We start from the raw sequence: 19,600 nt of genomic DNA, 5'->3' as shown, positions 1-19,600 counted from the left end.
ATCTCAATGTGTCACTATATGAACACAAGAATTGAAGCTTGTATTCCTCCGAGTGCTCAGAACAATATACGGTGGTGTACAGGAAAATGGAGTATGGAGAAGGAAAATGAACCACGAACTGGCGCAGCTCTACGGCGAACCCAGCATCCAGAAAGTCGCCAAGGCTGGACGAGTGCTATGGGTAGGGCGTGTTGCAAGATTTGCGGACAGCAGCCCCGCAAAGATGGTGTTCGCATCGAATCCGGTAAGAACAAGAAGAAGAGGAGAGAGATCATTTTTGGAGCTTAGTTTGATTCAGTTAGAATTCAGAATCAATGTTCATTTTATAGCAGGTGTCGTAGTAGGTGTATCTGAAATCTTTTGACAGCAAATTGTTTGGAAAATCTGTATTTTTCAACAGTAGAAATACCACGTTGATCCGTTTTGTTTTGAAAAAAGTGTGTATCATGGTAACCGAGAGAAGGAAGCTGAGGTAGAAGGTATTGAAAACAATGAAGGAAAACCCGTGACTCTCGGACTACGACATATCGTAATTTCCGTGCCTGCAAGTAACTAAACAGAACGCTGAAGATCTGGTAACCAAAAGATGCACTCGAATGTTGTACAATAAGGTTTTGACGAAGTACGAAGGTTACATGCTGATGGATGACGACACGTACGTGGTCAGAGGCCTGAAATTCTATAAGACCACTGCCAGAGAAGATGTCCCCGGAAAATTTAAGTTCGTTTTCGCTAATAAATTTGCCAGGAAGCTCTTGATTTGGCAAGGGATTTTCAGCTGTGGACAGAAAACCAAAAAACAGGACAGGAGACAGGAAAATCTTGAGACTGTATAGGGAAGAGTGCCTGCAGAAACATCTCCTTCCGTTTGTAAAGGCTCACAAAGATTCGGTGAAGTCAGTGGTACCGAGATAATGGGCCTGATTACGAACGTCACTTCACGGTGAGAACGGAATTAAATGCATACAAATTGCGTACAAATCATTTCGTTTTCACCGTGAAGTGACGTTCCTGATCAGGCCAAATGAGATCGATTACATTTGATGGAGGGTATCCGACGAAAAGTACGAAAATTAATCAAAACTATAATGTTTGCAATATTTGTATCTGATCTGCATTTTCTGCATTTTAATATACAAACATATGGAAGTAACCAAATAATTTCTATTACAAAAGTGAACTAAATTTTTCGTTTTTTTGAAAAAATAACTCCTGTAGAAATATAAGCCATGTGATACATCCTCAAGCGATTCCATGAATGAAAAAATATCAGTCGGATGGATCGTCGAGGTGGAAGTTACGATAGGCAGCTGTATTGGAAGGTATCGAGAACAATTATAGCAGACTCAGAACCAGGGCCCAAACTTTTCGAAGATATAAAATGAAAATCGACTCTCCTCTCAGTAGCTTCGCTTCGCTACATCGGCATTCACCGTCAGCATGTCTTGAATTGACTAGAAATGAATTGAAGAGTGTTAAGAGCGAGGATGATGATGAACTATTTTAGCAAATGTTTATTCTAATTGACGTGACTGAAATTCTAAACACATTTTATTTCATTTTGTTTCCGAGTTGAACAAACATATATAACAAAATCTGCGACGAACCAGCCCAGGAGGCTGAAAGTCTCAAAAATAAAGAATTAAAAATAATATCAACAAAATTCATCAATTTGTCATTTCTGAACACAACACTGTATGCTTTTATATGTGTGAGTAATGTTCGTATACGATACAAAAAAACAGGAAGTGGGTTATATCTGTGGTATAACCGCAAGGTAGACGTAGGACTATCGTTGATTTAGTGTTGCGTTACGTTGGAGGCACAAGATTTTATGCATCCAACATTGGATACGAAAATATTCTACTGATGGGGAAGAATAATCTTCAGAAGCTTTCCTGTTAATTGCACTTGATTGAAAAATCACAAAATTTGATCGCAGTATTATATGAATAGAAAACATTAAAATGAACTCTTTCGCCTTTCGCTTGGAATTTTCAATTCCAAGGGGAACTGACAGATTATTTTCAGCAACGATAACATCTTGTTAGATTCTTCTCGATGCTCGGTAACCACCAAACGAAAAGAGTAGCGCGCGTGTATGTGTGTGTGTGGCGGCTACTCCGATGCCTCAAGTGGAACCAATTTACGATGCTGATACTCTCTTGGTCGCCTTCTTTTCTCCTCCTGACGGATCTGCTTTTCTGCGCTCCCTCACAGTTCGAAACAAACTGAATGCGTTTCAGGTCAGGTCAGGTAATGAATTACTCGATCCCTCGTCGTCCAGCTCGTCCAGCCACGATGTTGTCCAGTCGGTGTCCACACAAAGAATGAGCCAATGCGTTTCACCACTAGAATATCGCTTAAGTATGCTTTTTGTCTGTGATTGAATCGAGAGAAGGCGTGGTTTACGATGGCAATTTGGAAAGCAAACTAGAATGAACTCTCTGAGTTTGAAACTTTCAGCGACTGAGCAATAATCGATTGAAAATTATGTGATTTCCGCGATGCGAAACATTTTCCGTTGCTCGCGCATTCAATATTGGATACGAACATATCCAACTGATGGGGAAGAATAATCTTCAGAAACTTTCCTGCTAATTTCACTTGATTAAAAAAAATCATAAAACCAAAGGTATTTGGTCGAAGTATTATATGGATAGAAAACATTAAAATAAACTCTTCGCTTGAATGTTTTTTTCAATTCCAAGGGGAACTGGCAGATTATTTTTCAGCAACGATGACATCTTTCCGGAATCTTCTCGATGCTGGCTAACAACCGAAAGAAAAAAGGTTCCGCGCGTGTATGTGTGTGTGTGGCGGCTGCTCCGATGCCTTAAGCGGAACCGTTTTTCGATGCTGATACTCTCTTGGTCGCTTTTTCAGAGGCATCACTCTCCTCCTGATGGATTCCCCTTTGACCTAAGGTGCACAAACAGGCTCTTGGTGATACCGTTCATCAGCGCTTTCGTGATGAACAAAGTTAGCTTCACCACAACAGCGACAACATGATTCAATCGCTGTTCAGTTATAACTGAGTGGATTTTCGAGCGGCGCTCGCGTATATACCGTTTGGGGAATTCAAAAACCTGTTTTGAAAACAATTTTAAGCCTATTGAAGCAAGTTTTTTGATCAAAAAGTAACAAGTATATAACGTGTTTTATAAAGATATTAAAAAAAATCTCACACTTTTTTTTTTTTTTTTTATTTCGTTTATTTTTACAGGCTCAGTTACTTAAGTTTAAAGGAGCCGAATTCTTAAATATAATTTTAAAACTATATATATATAATCAATTTTCTTACATCTATGGTTAGTAAGGTGGAAAACCGATTACTCGCGGTGTACTCGAGTTTAGGAGGGTGACATATTTTTAGGAGAAGGATGGGATATAAGGAAATTGTAACAATGTTGATGAACACTCATTTCATAAATCTATTCGTATATCTATAGTGTATTTACATTTCAACTTATTCTACTATTTATAGCAAGGGGACGAATTACCCGCAAAAATCTCACACTGACTGTCAACAAAATAAGCTCTGCGCGCTTCATACTGAAATTTACGACTCTGTTCTTTATATCAATTCGTACTGGTATTTTTTCTGAACATTTCCACTGATTTATTGCGTTGCTTTGACGTTTCATGTAACAGATTAGTTCATTTTTATTGAGCGTAAATGTACGGTGCGAAATGAGCATACCTGCTTGAGGCAGTATGACCAGACATTTTTTCAACATAACCTGTAAATACAGTTATCAAAACTTGTAAACATAGCTGGAAATAGCTAGATGTGGTGCGGAATTATACCAGAACATTCAAAGTCGATGAGACATCAGCGATTCAAGTGACTATCTTTTATCAATAGAAGAAGGAAGTAAACTAATAATTATTATTTTCATTCAACAGGTGCAGACTAAAAGTTCGAAAATCCTGTCAATGCGGGGAAAACGGCAGATGAGCGCTATAACTTCAGCTGAACGCTGGGTGTCGAGCACGGAATAACGATTATAGAATCTTCCACAGAACACCCTATGTTGTCACTGTGGAACACAATTTAGCTCCTCTACGGGTGGCGATGGATGGAATTAATGCTATCGATGCTACTAGCTGCACAGATATCCTCTGTTCCTGCTTTGAGTAACGTAAAATTGCAGTCCAATCACTTTGATCACATTGTTATTTTTTGTCCATGCAAACTGAATGAAATCCAATGAAATATACGTGATGGTTGCAAAATAGATTAAACTTCTATGAACTTGTTACGTTATTTGCTAGCGAAAACATGCTTAAAAGAATCAACGAATCAACTAAAATGGTCATATTGTCCCGTATGGTGACCCATTTTGCCCGGTAGTGCTGACGATCGACGGAAATGGAACACATTTTTAAAAGTGTAAATTTTCCACATAAATCTTTTCTAAAGCATATTCATACAATGTACATTGATCAATAAGATTTCAAATCGTGAGGTTTTAACATGTAGACATCATATTTATCAGCGTCAAATCGCCTTCAATGAATTTTACTCTTTAGTCCGCAAAAATACCATCGCTAACTGGCAACGCAAGTGGAATGAATATGAATTGGGCCGGTGGTTTCACTCGATTATCCCTAAGGTTAGCCTCAAACCGTGGTTCAAAAGTCTAGACTTGAGTCGGGACTTTATTCGCACCTTCTCCCGACTCATGTCCAATCACTGTTCGTTAGATGCACTACTCTTTCGTTTCAATCTTGCCAGCAGCAATCTCTGCGTTTGTGGCCAAGGTTATCACGACATCGAGCACATTGTTTGGTCGTGCGAGGTGTATCTGGTCGCCAGATCGAATTTAGAAAACTCCCTTCGGGCCCGAGGAAGACAGCCCAATGTGCCGGTGAGAGATGTGTTGGCTCGGTTAGACCTTGATTACATGTCCCATATATATGTTTTCCTTAAAGCTATAGATCTTCGTGTGTGATTGTCCCTACATCCTTATACCCTCCTTTCCTTCCTTTGCGGGTAATTCGTCCCCTAAATAGTAGAATAAGTTGAAATGTAAATACACTATAGATATACGAATAGATTTATGAAATGAGTGTTCATCAACATTGTTACAATTTCCTTATATCCCATCCTTCTCCTAAAAATATGTCACCCTCCTAAACTCGAGTACACCGCGAGTAATCGGTTTTCCACCTTACTAACCATAGATGTAAGAAAATTGTTTATATATATATATAGTTTTAAAATTATATTTAAGAATTCGGCTCCTTTAAACTTAAGTAACTGAGCCTGTAAAAATAAACGAAATAAAAAAAAACATGTAGACATATTTATAAATGTTCCTATATGATTTAGGAAGTTTGGTTCTTAGGGGGACCATATTGCCCCTATCTACCCTACGTGATACATGAAAGAGAGAAACGAATTAATTTTGATTGTAGTCACTTCAATCAGACAATAGGGGGTCTTTTACGAACCAAATTTCTGTCATTTTGTAAACAAAGTTTCAGTTTGGCTAATAAATATAATAAATATTACGACATTTAGTTAGAAGGAAATGTGAAGGAATCATATACATGTTTATGTATGTGTTTTTGACGTAGACCTACGTCTTTCATTAAGGGTGCCAAATCAGAAAACAGGTCACGTTTTTATGAAATAAAGTTAACGTTAATAACTATTTTTGCTGTGAACGGATTTTAGCGATTTACATACTAAATGAATCGGAAATTCCCTAAGATTTGTTTAATATGCTATACATTAGAATCCCCTGATTTGTAAATAGTTAAAATTTATGAAAACTTTAAGCGTTTCCATTTTCCCATACATTTGTTCTATCCATTTGTGTGCTTTCCCGAACAGAGCTGTCAATAACGAGCAACTTATCGACGACCAACGAAGGGGAAATCGTAGGATTTGAAGTCGCCGTGAACAAAGGAAAAGTAGAAGAATGAAGGGGAATATTTGCCTTGAGTATAAACAGTGGATCTCCCTGAGGCAAACTTTCATTCGGCATCGGACTGTTGAGCAATCCAGTTCACTTTGCTTTCGCTGCGCTTCGATCTAAGATTGGACCCCACCAGTGGTAATCCAACTTGGATATCGTCGTTTGCTTTTTCTGTTCGTTATTCGTTATTCGTATCGTGTGTTTTTCTTCCCGCGTCATAAATTGGACGTTCCGCGTAGTGTGTGATGAGCAAGAAGAAGAGGGAGGCAGGCTCGAGCCCTGCAAAAAACGAACGCATTGCCAAGGGAAATGAAATTTCGTGACAAGCGTCATCTAATGATGCACGCGATGTTGGTGTAGTAAAAAGCGCTCGCACTGAACCGAGCCTTCGCGAGTGTGACACCGCATCGAACAACAGCAAAATAGGCGATTTCGGCGCGTCGATCGAAAATGTAAACGGCTTCTTTGGTGCCTTTGAGTATGCATCAATGCATTAAACTGACGTTATGGCGAAGCAGGCGTTAATGTTATGCCCCAAAAAAATATTTGGGGAATACCAAGCATCTTGAATGTTTTACTGGAATGTTATAAGTTATTTAGGGTCGCGTGCCAGTCGCAAAACTGCCTTCGACTAGGATTGCATTTGCGCTAATATTGATCATAATGAAGCATTGCTACTGTTTTCGAGGTTGTTGATATTAACAAAAAGAGTGTTTCAAAAATTTAACAGCATTATAGAATAATATCCGAAGGTATAAACAAGCGACTTATATAAAATAATAGCGTAGTTCTACGTCAACAATGCGGTCGTATCTTGGACACAACCTCCTATAATTTTTTTCACAATGGAATGAAGTGAACGACAAAACACTCATTTGTCAATTTAGCTTCGTTAGGTCACTAATGCGATTTCATATCTCGGAATATAATTTCCATTGCTAAGAAGAAATGGAAAGTCTCATCATTCACTATGCAGATGGGAGAGTTGTTAGCTTTAGCTCGTAAATATGAAAAAAATAAATGGTTGATACAACCCAGATTATTTTTCCATATTCTCGTTAAAATTAGATGTTAAACATGAAGAGATAGAAGTACTGAATTCATTTTATATTTTTTTTTTATTATTATTATACAACACACTTATAATAATTTGAGCCATCCTAGCAGATTTTGCATTCACGTTCCACTCACTCATACACATATACACAAAAGCATATCCACTGTATACACACGAGTATAAAATAAAGTTAGTCTGTTACAAACCACCAACCCCTTCGGATGTTCTTTTGATCGTTTTCCCCCATCCGAAGAAACCCTTGGACGGCGAGGAGGCATTCTGCAGAATCGATCCGAGTAGCGAATGCAAACTTTGTCAGCCAAAGCTGGATTGTGGCAATTTCATCCGCTAATCCTATAACACAGTTTAATCCTTTTGCAAAAACATTCCCATTGCGGTCGTGTCTTGGACACCACCTTTTTATGTTCGTGTGTTCGGAATTTGTGTCAAAAATCAAATGACGTTATTTTGTAAACGGAATTGGCGATTTTTGAAGCATTTCTGATAAGTGGAATTGGAATTGCAAATTCACTATGTAAAATGAAAGCATTTAACTGAGATAGAAACCTTCCATGCTTGAATAATTTAATTTCTTGTCACTATTATGAACATGCTGATAGTGAATGAACTGGTATATTAATATCAATGAATGACAAAACTAGGGATATTTTCTTCTGCTCACATTCCGTGAACACAGAACAGAACGAAAAAGAGAATGAACAAAACTGGATGAATCAATTGTGAGGGGCTTGCTGTGATTGTGAGGTTCGGCGTTGGTTCATTTTCGGTATCCCGAATGCAATGGGATAATGATCGAATGTGATCAGAAATTCAGCTGAAAAGATTGATATGATACAGATATTTCCAAGCACTGATCATATTATTGATATGGATATTTAAAAGACTTATTTTATCCTTTTAAAACATATTTTTGAGATTACCTAATTTAAAATATGCAAAATCATTAAATTCTCACCAACCAAATGTTAAAATTCATAAAAACAGAAATTTAAAAATTCGAAATTTTATAATATTTTGCAACTCTGGCATCTTCATGTTTTTGGACGACGAAGAAGAGAAAGAAGCCAGTTGTCTGATCTTATCTTAGACTCCAATGTGCAATGCAGTCCATTTGACGGGGAAGAATGAAATGAGATAATCGAGTCGTAGAGTGAGCTGGCAACTAAACGCCCGAATGATTATTTTGAGTTTTAATCTAGTCATGTTGACGGAGAAACTGCGTATCATAACTATAGAACCACTCATTTTTTCTGAGTTTCCAAAATATGTCAGAAGTCGGTTGAATTGAAGTATATAATGTAGAGTACAATAACTATCTTCATTTATAAGACTGGCCATTTCAACTTTATTGTTGTGTTCAAGCGCGAAACATTTAAAAAACTGAAATTCCAGTGTTTCATAACCATAGAACCAGATGGAAAAACTCTCACTCCTTTACAAAATTAACACCAATTTAACATGAATTACGATAACTTTCTAATTCGTAGGTCATCTTTAGTTCTCAATCAGTTCAAATAACCCATTCGGGTGGTTATGACTAAGTTGCGCCATGTTGTAGTGGGTATCTCGTTGTAGGCAGAGGATACTGCTCGTTTAAGCTCTTCAAATCACTCATACTGCTGGTAAGCTGCATCTACTATTCGTCCGATCACTCCTCATAAGTTCCTGACAGGATTTTGATTTGGTAAACAAGCTGACCAGTCCAGAATCCGAAGCCCCTATTAATAAAACCATGCCATGACCTTCCATATTTTATGAATTGATGTCAAATTAACCAATTACCACATAGTTTTTCATGCAAAAACAGCCGTAAATGATTCTGAAGTACTTTGTTGCACTTCTGACTGTTCATTCGCATCGATGGTAACCGGGCCTTTTTGAGAAAATTCTCCCCAAATTATCAAACTGCCGCCTGCAACCGACTTCTGACATATCTCTGGAAAAACAGAAAAAATTAATGGTTCTATAGTTGTGAAACGCAGTGTACAATTCAAACAGATGTCCCCCTCCGAAGGATTCATCTGCGAGAAGGTTAATGTTCTTTTCGTGCCAATCACGATGCGATGAACGAAACTCTTTCTTCTTTGTCGCCGGAGCAGTTGTTCACAGACGAAGAATCGAAGTTCAACGACCTTCGGCTTCAAATCGTGAGAAACATAAGTTCTTTGCTTTTGAATCACTCCCAACGCATGCAATCGCCTGGCGGATAACTCCTTATAACATTTTGGAATTGCCGATGCGCTTCAGTCATCGTTTTGAACACTTCCCTTCCAACACAACACTGCACACGACCGATGTCATATTATTTTTCGCAGGATGATCGTTTAAAGAAAGTTTGACCAAGAATATTTGTTTCTTCACACAGGTACAAAATTTTAAATAGTTCCACAGTCACTTACCGTCAATTAGCATCTACCAACGATCCGAAGCTTTTTAAATAGGCGCTAATCACTTCCTTCGCACCTAGCTGGTAAAAAGCATCCGTTATCGGACGCCTAGTAATTGGGACTAATGTCATCTGTAAACAGCTTCAGTGCTTCGTTGCATTGTTAATAGTTTAGCTTCTTTATTGTTACAATCATAACTTGTCAGAGAGTTAGCTTTTCGTGTTTGCTTTCATGGTAGCTTGAATCCTTCCGCCGGAAAAGAACCGTTTAAATAATATATGTATATGGTACAAAATTGCCACTCCACTTGTGTTACTACTAATGTGTGTTTGCCTTTAAGTTAGTCTTATCATTGTTTTTTTAATTAATAATATTATAATAACAAAATCAACATTCGAATATGTTCAGTAGCGTAAATTGTTGTCAAACGTTGTTTCAATTTGATGGTGGTTCAATTATTTCTAACGCTCGCACCACAGACCTTAGCAGCAGTGTCGAGATTACATAATGCCAGACAAGTATCCGAAATCTACTGAGTGTTGGCTGTTGCAGATAATTACAACCACCATTCCTTTGAGTATATGTCCCAGGGTTCGAAAGGATATGAATACTACGGTAGCATAATGGGGAATTGTCTATCGAATTTGTCGAAAGCTTCAATGGAACCTATTGAAGTCGAATTAGAGCTGATCTGCTCTTGGAAACCTGTGCAAGATAAACGAAAAATTCATTTTGTGCATCCATGATAGAGATGTGCAATCCGCTCATGAGCTGTTCCGAAGAATCGACTCTTTGAAGTGAGTTGACACGGAACAGCTCACAAAAAACAAACAGCTCTTCAGCTCACTTTGATAATGATGCAGGAGAGAAGACAGCTGTAGAATTTCAGAGAGTGTGTGAGCTATAAAGGCGGAATTCCATCTATCCAACATACTACATGCTACAAGTCAATGGTTCTCGCTTATTGGAGAGTCTCTTTTCACGACATTATTGGTCTTGTCGAGCAATGGCCTTATCCTTATCCAATGGCTTGCGGATCGGTACGGCGTGTGTAGCACGGCAATAATGGAGCAACTACGTCATTTGTTGACGATTATAACTCACGACAACAATGGAACAACAGAATGTTTGATCATAAAAACAAAAACATCAGAACAGATATGTTGGAGCAGTGAGCGTTCGCATACTGCTGTGTAGCGGCTGAGGTAGAAAAAAAAATAAAAAATGCGCAAGTATCATATCCATTGTTGTTTACCATTGACTTGTAGCATGTAGCATGTTGAATAGATGGAATGCCGCCTTAAGATTCAAATGAACTGACCGTCTCTCGCTGTTCGTGTTATGACATCAGTTCAGTTTCATTTGTTCCTTGTCTTTTCAACTGTTATATTCGCGTTGACGGCATTTGCGCAAGGGAATTTGATTATTTAGGGGCATTTGTGTATGGAGAGCAGAATTCATAAAATTTATAGAATACACCGATTTTTTTCAACAACGTTGAAGGACAACATTTTGCATGCAAACCGTTTTTTGAACACAACTTAGCTTTTAGATACAGATAGTCACAGATAGTTCACCTTACAACACATCCACTAAATTACATATGTAATCACAACTCTCGGTGCGGTTGCTTTGAATCTTTGTTCTTGGTCCGAGAATCGATTATCGGTTGTATTCTTAATGATTATACGATCTATTAATGACTTGGAGTTAAATGAAGCGAAAATTGAGTACGTTACTGCTATACAAAATAAATATCTAGCTGAGTTACAAAACGTATTATAACAGTTCATATCATAATTACTTCTTTTCTGACCGTTCTTTTTCCAATCTTTACAATACACATACTCGTTTTGTCCACGCTCTGAGTATGATGGTTTACTTCTTTTGGTGATTGTGTTTCTCTTACAACTTAAATGTTAAATACATATCAATATATTCAATATCTGAATTAGAATTATCATACACACATGCAAATCGATCAACGATTAACGATGCACAGTTCTGTATCCTGTTTTTATCATGCACATTTCGCATCTTACTTTGCACGCACTGAAAATAAGCTTACTGCAAAGAAGCAACCCAAGAAGCTTGCTTTATTTCAGCATTCGATTGGAGTAACAGCTTAAATCGGCGGCAGAGCCCACAGCGTAGCCGTTTTGTCGGCGGATGTCGAGAGGAATGAAAAGTCCACCGGATGCCAGCGGCCCGATATTACCTTGTCGGAATGCTGGGCAACGACAACCGACGGCAACGGCATCGTGAGATCACCTTGCAAATCGGTCAATACCAGCTTGTTGTCATATCCAGCGGTTAAGAGGTAATATGCCGATGGTGAAAAACGAATCGATCTACAAAATTGTTGCGAAAGAGAGTAAGGAATAATGATGGCTATTACGTATATTTTTAACTCAATATATTACCTAACATCTGATGAGTGTGGCTTGAAGCACTGAATTGGTCGGTTTCCACGGATGTCGTACAGCACACACGAACTATCCTCGTGTCCAGAAACCAATAATCGACCGGAAGGATCAACGCATACGGCAGCCACCGGTGAACCTTGTCTTGAGCCAGGTGATGTGGCGGGGGTAACCATGTTGACACAACCGCGTGTTCGCAAGTCCCAAAAACGCACAGTTTTGTCCTACAAAAAAAAACTCATATCGTACATTGGATATTTCCGGAACAAAACAATCTGTTCATACCATCGATCCGGAAACGAACATAACTCCGCCCCAATTGTACAGCGACAGCACGTGACCGCCGTGTCCGCTGAGTGCTTGGAACGGTGTTGAGGTCTCGCAATCGGTAACATATATCTTGCAATCGCCTGCCCCGCCGCTGATCAGAAGGCTGGATTTGTTCGAGCTGTCCTCCAGGAAGCACAAATCTCGCACCGTGCCGTCGTGCATCGTGAGCTCGATCTCCTGTCCTTCGAGCTGCTTCTGGGATTCGTTGAAGCGCATTAGCTTAACCGTTTTGTCGTTCGAGCCGGTCGCTATAAGATCGCCCACGGGTGACCATGCCATGCAGTAGATCGATCCCTTGTGATGTTTCGTTCGCTTGAATAGCACCGTCGGCTGGTAGGTTGAGTGGTCCTCCCTACAATGAAATCGCGATAGAATGTTAATTGGAGGTGATTTGAAGCGGAGCAAAACAACAACGATTTACTGCATTAAGCTTGTGATATAGCATGGGCGTGATTTATGTTTCGATTTTATTTATGTTATGAATCGTTCAGTGATAAACGCATCGCTACAGCACAGCATGATCATTGGTTTCTATTAGCGTTCATATTTACAGCGATCTGTTGAGGTGCATAAACAATAGAAAATTTCCTTTTTTTGTCGGGGTTTTCTTGCAATACAAAACATTTGCTAACTGGGCGAAAAGGGAATACCCATTCGCGTTTTAACTGGTCCGGCATGTAAAACGTCAAATAAAATCGTGGGGAACTTCAATGAATTGTGAACGCGAATCAACGTTTATTATGAAATTGGATAAACAAAAGGTTTCCAATGGAAGCTTCGCATTGAGTGCGACAACAGGTATGAAATATAATCTGAGGAAATTATTTTTCTGTATTTTAATCAACGTTTTTGTCATGCGAAAATAATATCAATTTTCATAACATTTCAAATTACATTCGAATGCCCCTCATAGCAAATCTTCCATTTAAATATGGCGTCGATTGTTTACTAAACTCTGCTGGTCCAAGGATCAGTTAACGTTCGCCCAGTTAAAAAGCAGACCAGTTAAACCAGAACCAGTTAGCGAACGATTACTGTATTAATGAAAAAATAACAGCATTCCATGTTCAAAACAACTTTTCGTTTATAGTCAATTATTTTCGAACTTTTCAAAACGTTCTACAAATTGATACTCAGAAAATTCAATTTTGTAACTTAACGACATAATTTATATCTAAAGCATTTGCTTCTTTAATTGTCTGCAACCAGATTGGTTTGCCCGAAACATAATTGCCAATTTTTACATTACAGAAAAAATACTATTTTTTCTGGGATGTACATCATTTTAAAGCTTAAAATGTTTTGAAATATTTTGCGAACAAATTTTCATCTTGGAGTTTGTAGATGTAGTGGACAAAATATCGGGAAGAAATAAAAATTGATTCCTTTCTTTTTTTAAAGATTTTGTGGACTAACACAATTTTTCGCAAACTAATTCAATAGCAAAGTCTTATCAACCAGCTTTCATTTGATTCAACGATCCTGTAGGACCTTCAATGCAGAGATATTTCGTTTGATTGAAAAATTTTCCATTCGTCTTTGATGATTGATTGTTCAATAAATAATAATCGTATCACATTAAATGGTTGGTTTTTGGCACTTTTTTGAAATCGATGCAAAAAATTGTAAGGTTTTCTTCATCAGTGTATTGGAGTACTCAAAACTGCCTTTCTAATTGCGATGCAAACATTATTTATTGAACAATTTTTAATTTTTTTTTCTTTCATGTAATTTTTACTCCAAACATGGTAAAATATCTTATTCACTCTATGCCAAGGCGGCTGCAATTGGTTATTTTGAAGAAAAGCGAAGCGACGAACTAACATTTAATAACATTTGTTAGTATGTTTCTCTGAAAATAAGTCAACATTTTTTTCAAAGTGATGTTAAACTTATTTTCATTTCAAAATAACGAAGTGAACCAACACTTTATGTATAGATTATTGGTTCAATTGATCAAATTGCGTCAAAGAACAGGTAAATCGTATTTTTTTATGTTTTTTATTCAGTTGACCATTTCTGTTTTAGGGTGGTCCGAAAAATCAACTTATTCCTTTTTTCCAAAAATGACTTTTTCCAAAAATTCATAACTTGAACTACTACACCGATTTCGGTGATCGACATATCAAATACCCTTGTGTCACTTAAAACTGTTGGAATGATGATGATGATGAGATAACACAAACTACAGTAAGAGCTACTATTTTATAAACGCTGTTCATTTGCTCTTTCAGAAATTTGCAAAGCACGAATTAACGGTTCGGAAAACTGTTCATTTATAATCAAATCTGCTATTACAAATCGCTGTTGAAATCGTATAAAGCATGGATGGCTTAAACTTTTTTTTACCAACGTTGACTGTGTCAAAGAGGCATTAGAAACTGAATGTGGTACAAGACGGAAAAAAGTTTTAACCCTCCTGTACTCTCGCGCAATATCATAACTAATATACTCGCGCACTGGCTTAAACTTTTTTTTACCAACGTTGACTGTGTCAAAGAGGCATTAGAAACTGAATGTGGTACAAGACGGAAAAAAGTTTTAACCCTCCTGTACTCGCGCGCAATATCATAACTAATATACTCGCGCACGGTGTCACAGACTGTGTGTGTCTCTGTTTCATTGCTATTGTGTATTTTTAGCTAAAGAGCAAAATTCTGATCAACTTTAATTATATAATAGGGCCCAATATGTAATTTGGAATTTTCAATCTCTCATTCATCACTGTTGTTTTATTTATGACTATAGGCCTTATAGAAATCCTTTCGATAAGAATCCTAGAACGGTTGGCGGACGCCTAGGAATTCCTATGCGGGCGATCGGTAGAAAGCGGACAACCGTGTATGAATGGTATGGTATGAAGCAATGGTATGAAGTGTAGCGTTCCGACCAAGGTTGTCAACAACTGACTTATTTATCCCGCAAACTCAACGGCAAGAAGAAGAAGCAGCACCAGCACGTACGTCCGTGAACCGTTTTCCTTTTCCAAGCAGTGAAATATTTTAAGGACAACCAGGTACTCGGGATCCTGCATACAGCCATTCCATGCCAAACCGATATAGTGATTCTCAAGTTTTCGTGGAAAGTAGTAGTTTTGTTCCTCATTGCAAAATAATACACTCGTATTTTTTATTTTTTCATTAGGGTGATTTTTTTTTTATTTTAGGGTGGTTCGAAAAATCCTTTTCCCCTTTTTTCCAAAAATGTCTTTTTTTACATTTTTTTGAACTACTCCACCGATTCAGATAATCGACATATTAAATTGAAACCAATGAGTCTAGTCTTCTTTGAAAAATATTATACTTGCGAAAAATTTTGATTTTGTTTTCGTTATTATTGATTCTTTACATGGTCTTTGGACCAAGGGCGCTATACATTTTTTAAATATTTTTTCCTTGAAAGCTTAGTTTTTTTTCACAAAGTTGATGTTTTCTCACATAACATATCGAAAAACCAGAGAGGTGTTTTTTGAGTTATGATTTTTCAAACTTAACATTTTTAGGTTTCCCAGGTAGCTTAATGAATAAAGAAAAAGTTGTCAAGAACAAAAAGACGGGTGGGTAATGTCGGGGACATAACCGGAGTGACGTAGGACTATACAAAGGGGACAGCTTTTGTTAAATATATATTTTAAATATATTGTTTTATTTTATTCTCCTACGTGAATACCTACCTATCTACCTGAAAAATGGATTAGTTTACTTTTTACTCTTTATGAATATGTTGATGGTTCTGAAAAGAACCTTTGGTGTTGTGTTTTTGTTATCACTCGATATTCCCATCTTGTTCGGTTAAACCTTCCTGTTTAGCTATTGCGTTTGCCACTCGCCACAGCTTTCACAGTTGGAAAATTTCTTCCCATCCAGCTTGTGACATGTTGTTCAGTAAATTACATTTAATGCGACGTGCCGGAGAAACACTTTGCCACTCACTGAAACTAATTGTTGCCTTGATGAGCGCCGAACTGAAGCTGCTCTGTTCTTGATGCGGGTTTTCTGATTGTCGTGAGCAGCTTTGCAAGCCAACTCGAGCACTCCGACAGCCGAAACTCTATAATCGCTGTTAGGTATACTGGTGCTCCGGCACCAATCCGTTCGGCCTAGTTACCCTTGTGGAGCAATCAGTGAATGCGACCAACAGGGAACTGGAGACCTGCACGGTTCGAGTGAGACTTTGCCTTTCCCTTAACTTGTCCTCCTTTGTTACGTCCACGATGCCGATGCCGTACAACCACGGGTATACGGTTTGAAAGAAAATAAGATATTTTCGGTAATCGGTAATGAATTAGAGAGACTTTAAACTCTGAGAGTTCATTCGTCTCTGCGAAGATATTTTGTTGGGGTCCGCGTGTTTTATACTCTAGCGGTACACACTCACAGGATAGAGACAAATCGGCAGACTCAGCCAGAGGGGCGAGTCCAACGAGACGAACGAATGAGCGTTAAAAGGGAGCGATGGCAAAAAAATACATTCATTACGATTTGTTCAGGATCACAAAATTATCTTCAATCTAAAGAGTTTATTGTTTTGTTATTACTCGATATCCCCATCTTGTTCGGCTAAACCTTTCTGTTTAGCGATTGCATTTGCCACTCGCCACAGCTTTCACAGTTGGAAAATTTCTTCCCGTCCAGCTTGTGACATATTTTACAGTAAATTACATTCAATGGCACGTCGCATTACCACCACTCAGTATCGGATTGGAGGTAATTTTAACCTGTAATTGATCATTTGCGATGACAGTGGTACAGTGTCGACTTTCAACGTGGGGTCATAATATGGACCCCGAACTCTATGTTTACAAAAATGTCCAACTAAATATGTCGCATTACAGGTCCGTCCAATTAGCTAAATGTCGAGATAAGTGTAAATTACTGTACTTTCAATCTAGAAACAATTTAAGAATTGGTGAAAATCAATAAGCTCAGAACAACTGCCAAATTCACATACTCATCAGATTATGAAAAAATCAATTTGTGTTTTATTATTATTTTGGATAATGTTTTAGAAAGCATTGAACTGTATTTCCTAAACTCTTTTTTGGAAGGTTTAATGGCCCTGAAAAGCGCCTTGTTTTATGGAATGGTTCCAATTTAGAAAACTTAGTACTCGTTGTTTTAAGAAAAACCATTTCGAACGCCCTCGATGCCGCCTTGTTCTGGTTTTGCCACCAAAGCAGATTGTATAAAGAACAAACTTTTTTCTTCCGCTACCTGCTGTCGTTTTGCGATTGCGTTTGCCACTCGCTGCAACTGCCTGTTGTTGTCTTGATGTCCACCGAACCGAATGTGGTCTGTTCTGAATGCGAGTTTTCTTATCGTCGCGAGCAGCTTTTCCACTTCGGCGGCCGAAACTATATAACGCCGGCTAGGTGGACTGATGCACTGATACTAACGCGCTCGGCCTAGCTACCCTTGCGGGGAACTCCAGATCAACACGGTTCGAGCGGGATTTTGCCTTTCCCTTCACTTTTCCTCCTTTACCATGACCAGACATGGCTGCTTGGGTTGGTTTGTTGATGTGTTGTGATGCGAACCGATGTGGTGTACGGTTTGAATGAGAATTATCGTTACGGCAGCGGAGCGGGGATTTTTAAGCTGACTGGCTGGCTCGAGAATTACGCATGTGTGAGACTGCGACCAATGTTTCTTTCTTTTTTTCCTTTTTCCTTTCCAATCGTGCTTCATTCTATTTCGCTGCTGCTCTGGTTGCCCGTTTTGGTCGGTACGATTTGAGTAGCACAAAATGGACCAATCAAAAATGGGTACATAGTGCATTTTGACAATGCTTGATATTTCACAATTATTCAATTATTTATCTCAAGAAAAATGAAATGTTATTCGTTATGATAGATGCGTAGATATATTTCCTATCAATTGATGCAAAAACCTTTGCGATCTATTGAGAAATGCTCAAGTTATAAGCGTTTCAAATCTTGCATTTTTTCCTACTTGTTCAGTGCCTAGATTTCCATTTCACCCCCTATATCTTCCGGTTAGACGTAGTCCTACGTCAATATATAAAAAATAGCGCCCTTGGTCTCTAGTTCATTGGCTTAAATTTTATATATCGACCGACTAAATTGGTCCAAAGGTTCAAAAGTTTTTTGAAAAAAGTCATTTTTGGAAAAAAAGTGGAAATAAAATTGGAGAAAACCGTAGAACCTGTGTAAAATCAAAAAAATCTGTGAATTATAACTGCAAATTATTGGTTTAAAATGTCTTAAAAATCTATAGAAATGCAGATAAATCTGTAGTTATGGTAATCTTGATGGTAATGGAAGTAACTCAGATCAACCCAAATCCTGGAGATGCAGCACAGTAGCTCATTCAGTCAAATCAACGACAGAAAAGAAATGCGATGTTGTAATCATTGAGTTCGAGTTCCTCTAGAATGGCTACAAGTTATGAGTAGGTACTCCATTCAGGGAGTGGTTTGACTTCATATGGAGGTTTCGTGATAGCAAAAATCAATGGAATCTTCATATGCAGCTTATACGCATCTCAAGATGGTCAATAGAGCAGTTCCACCAGATAATAGATGTAGCTACGGCAAAGTTCGTTGGTCGGAAGTCGGTCAGAAGAACGAGGGGGCCACTAGCCCTTTTCGAAAGAGCAGTTCTGAATCCAGGAGAGCGGTTAAAGTTGGAAGCATTCCCATTTTCCCACACATTTGTTGTACCCATTTGTGTGTTTACCTACCCGTATCTTCAATGACAGGCATCAAACGCATTCATTTCATCCCATTTTTCAACTTTTTTTGTATAAACAAGCTCTATGAGCGATTCCGGCTAGCGAGCAGAAAACATTCATTCTTAATGCTAAAATCACACACATATACACACAGTTCAATATAAGAATGAAATGACTGGAAGATATTCCAGAACAGCAGTGGAATTTTATTCGGTAGAAGCAGCGAAGAACCGAAAGACACTGCCGACACTGTCTAAAGACTCCGTTCTACGGACAAAGAGAGAGGAGAGAGGAAATATTGCGATTCAAGCACCGCAATAGATCGCAGAAATATTCGCATCAATCGCAAAATTTCTACGTACCTATTACAATAAAGATAATTATACAATCTTCGAAACTAACTATTGAACAGCTGAACATATCAAGCATTAAGTTCTTGGTCGAATGACATAAACAATTTGTGCTCTCTCAGTTGTGATGTAGAAAGGGCAAGTAATGTACCGATAATGATGCAACATGTCATGTTGCATCGAACAGAGATATAAATTACATGACTGCGACATATGCTGTTAAGAGACGAATGAACTCTCAGAGTTTAAAGTCTCTCTAATTCAATACCTTCCTTCCTTCCATATGCTGTTAGTGTCACTCTAGACAGCAATCAGCCAATGTAATATGTCAAAGCTGAGAGATAATTAGAAAATATTGCTGCTTTGCCGATTGCTCGCGTAGCTCAGTGCAATCGTTCTGTGCGATGGAT

At 38.2% G+C, this 19,600-nt stretch overlaps 1 protein-coding gene across 7 annotated transcripts in view; it reads right to left on the bottom strand.

Moving 5' to 3' along the window:
* Positions 1-9,554: 9,554 nt before the first annotated feature.
* Positions 9,555-19,600, bottom strand: part of LOC129771387 (WD repeat-containing protein 47) — a 245,836-nt gene continuing 235,790 nt past the window's right edge. For all 7 annotated transcript variants that reach the window (XM_055774973.1, XM_055774976.1, XM_055774974.1 and 4 more), the window contains 3 exons: positions 12,104-12,500; positions 11,819-12,042; positions 9,555-11,746 (listed from right to left, as the gene is read on the bottom strand). In XM_055774973.1, the coding sequence (XP_055630948.1) occupies positions 11,521-11,746; positions 11,819-12,042; positions 12,104-12,500 (847 nt within the window). In that variant the 3' untranslated portion in view covers positions 9,555-11,520. The remainder of the gene's footprint in view (positions 11,747-11,818; positions 12,043-12,103; positions 12,501-19,600) is intronic.

This window comes from Toxorhynchites rutilus, chromosome 2 (assembly GCF_029784135.1).
Source record: "Toxorhynchites rutilus septentrionalis strain SRP chromosome 2, ASM2978413v1, whole genome shotgun sequence".
Classification (NCBI taxonomy): Eukaryota; Metazoa; Arthropoda; class Insecta; order Diptera; family Culicidae; genus Toxorhynchites; species Toxorhynchites rutilus.
The sequence above is the reverse complement of the archived record's forward strand: the minus strand, read 5'-3'. Positions and strand labels throughout refer to the sequence as shown.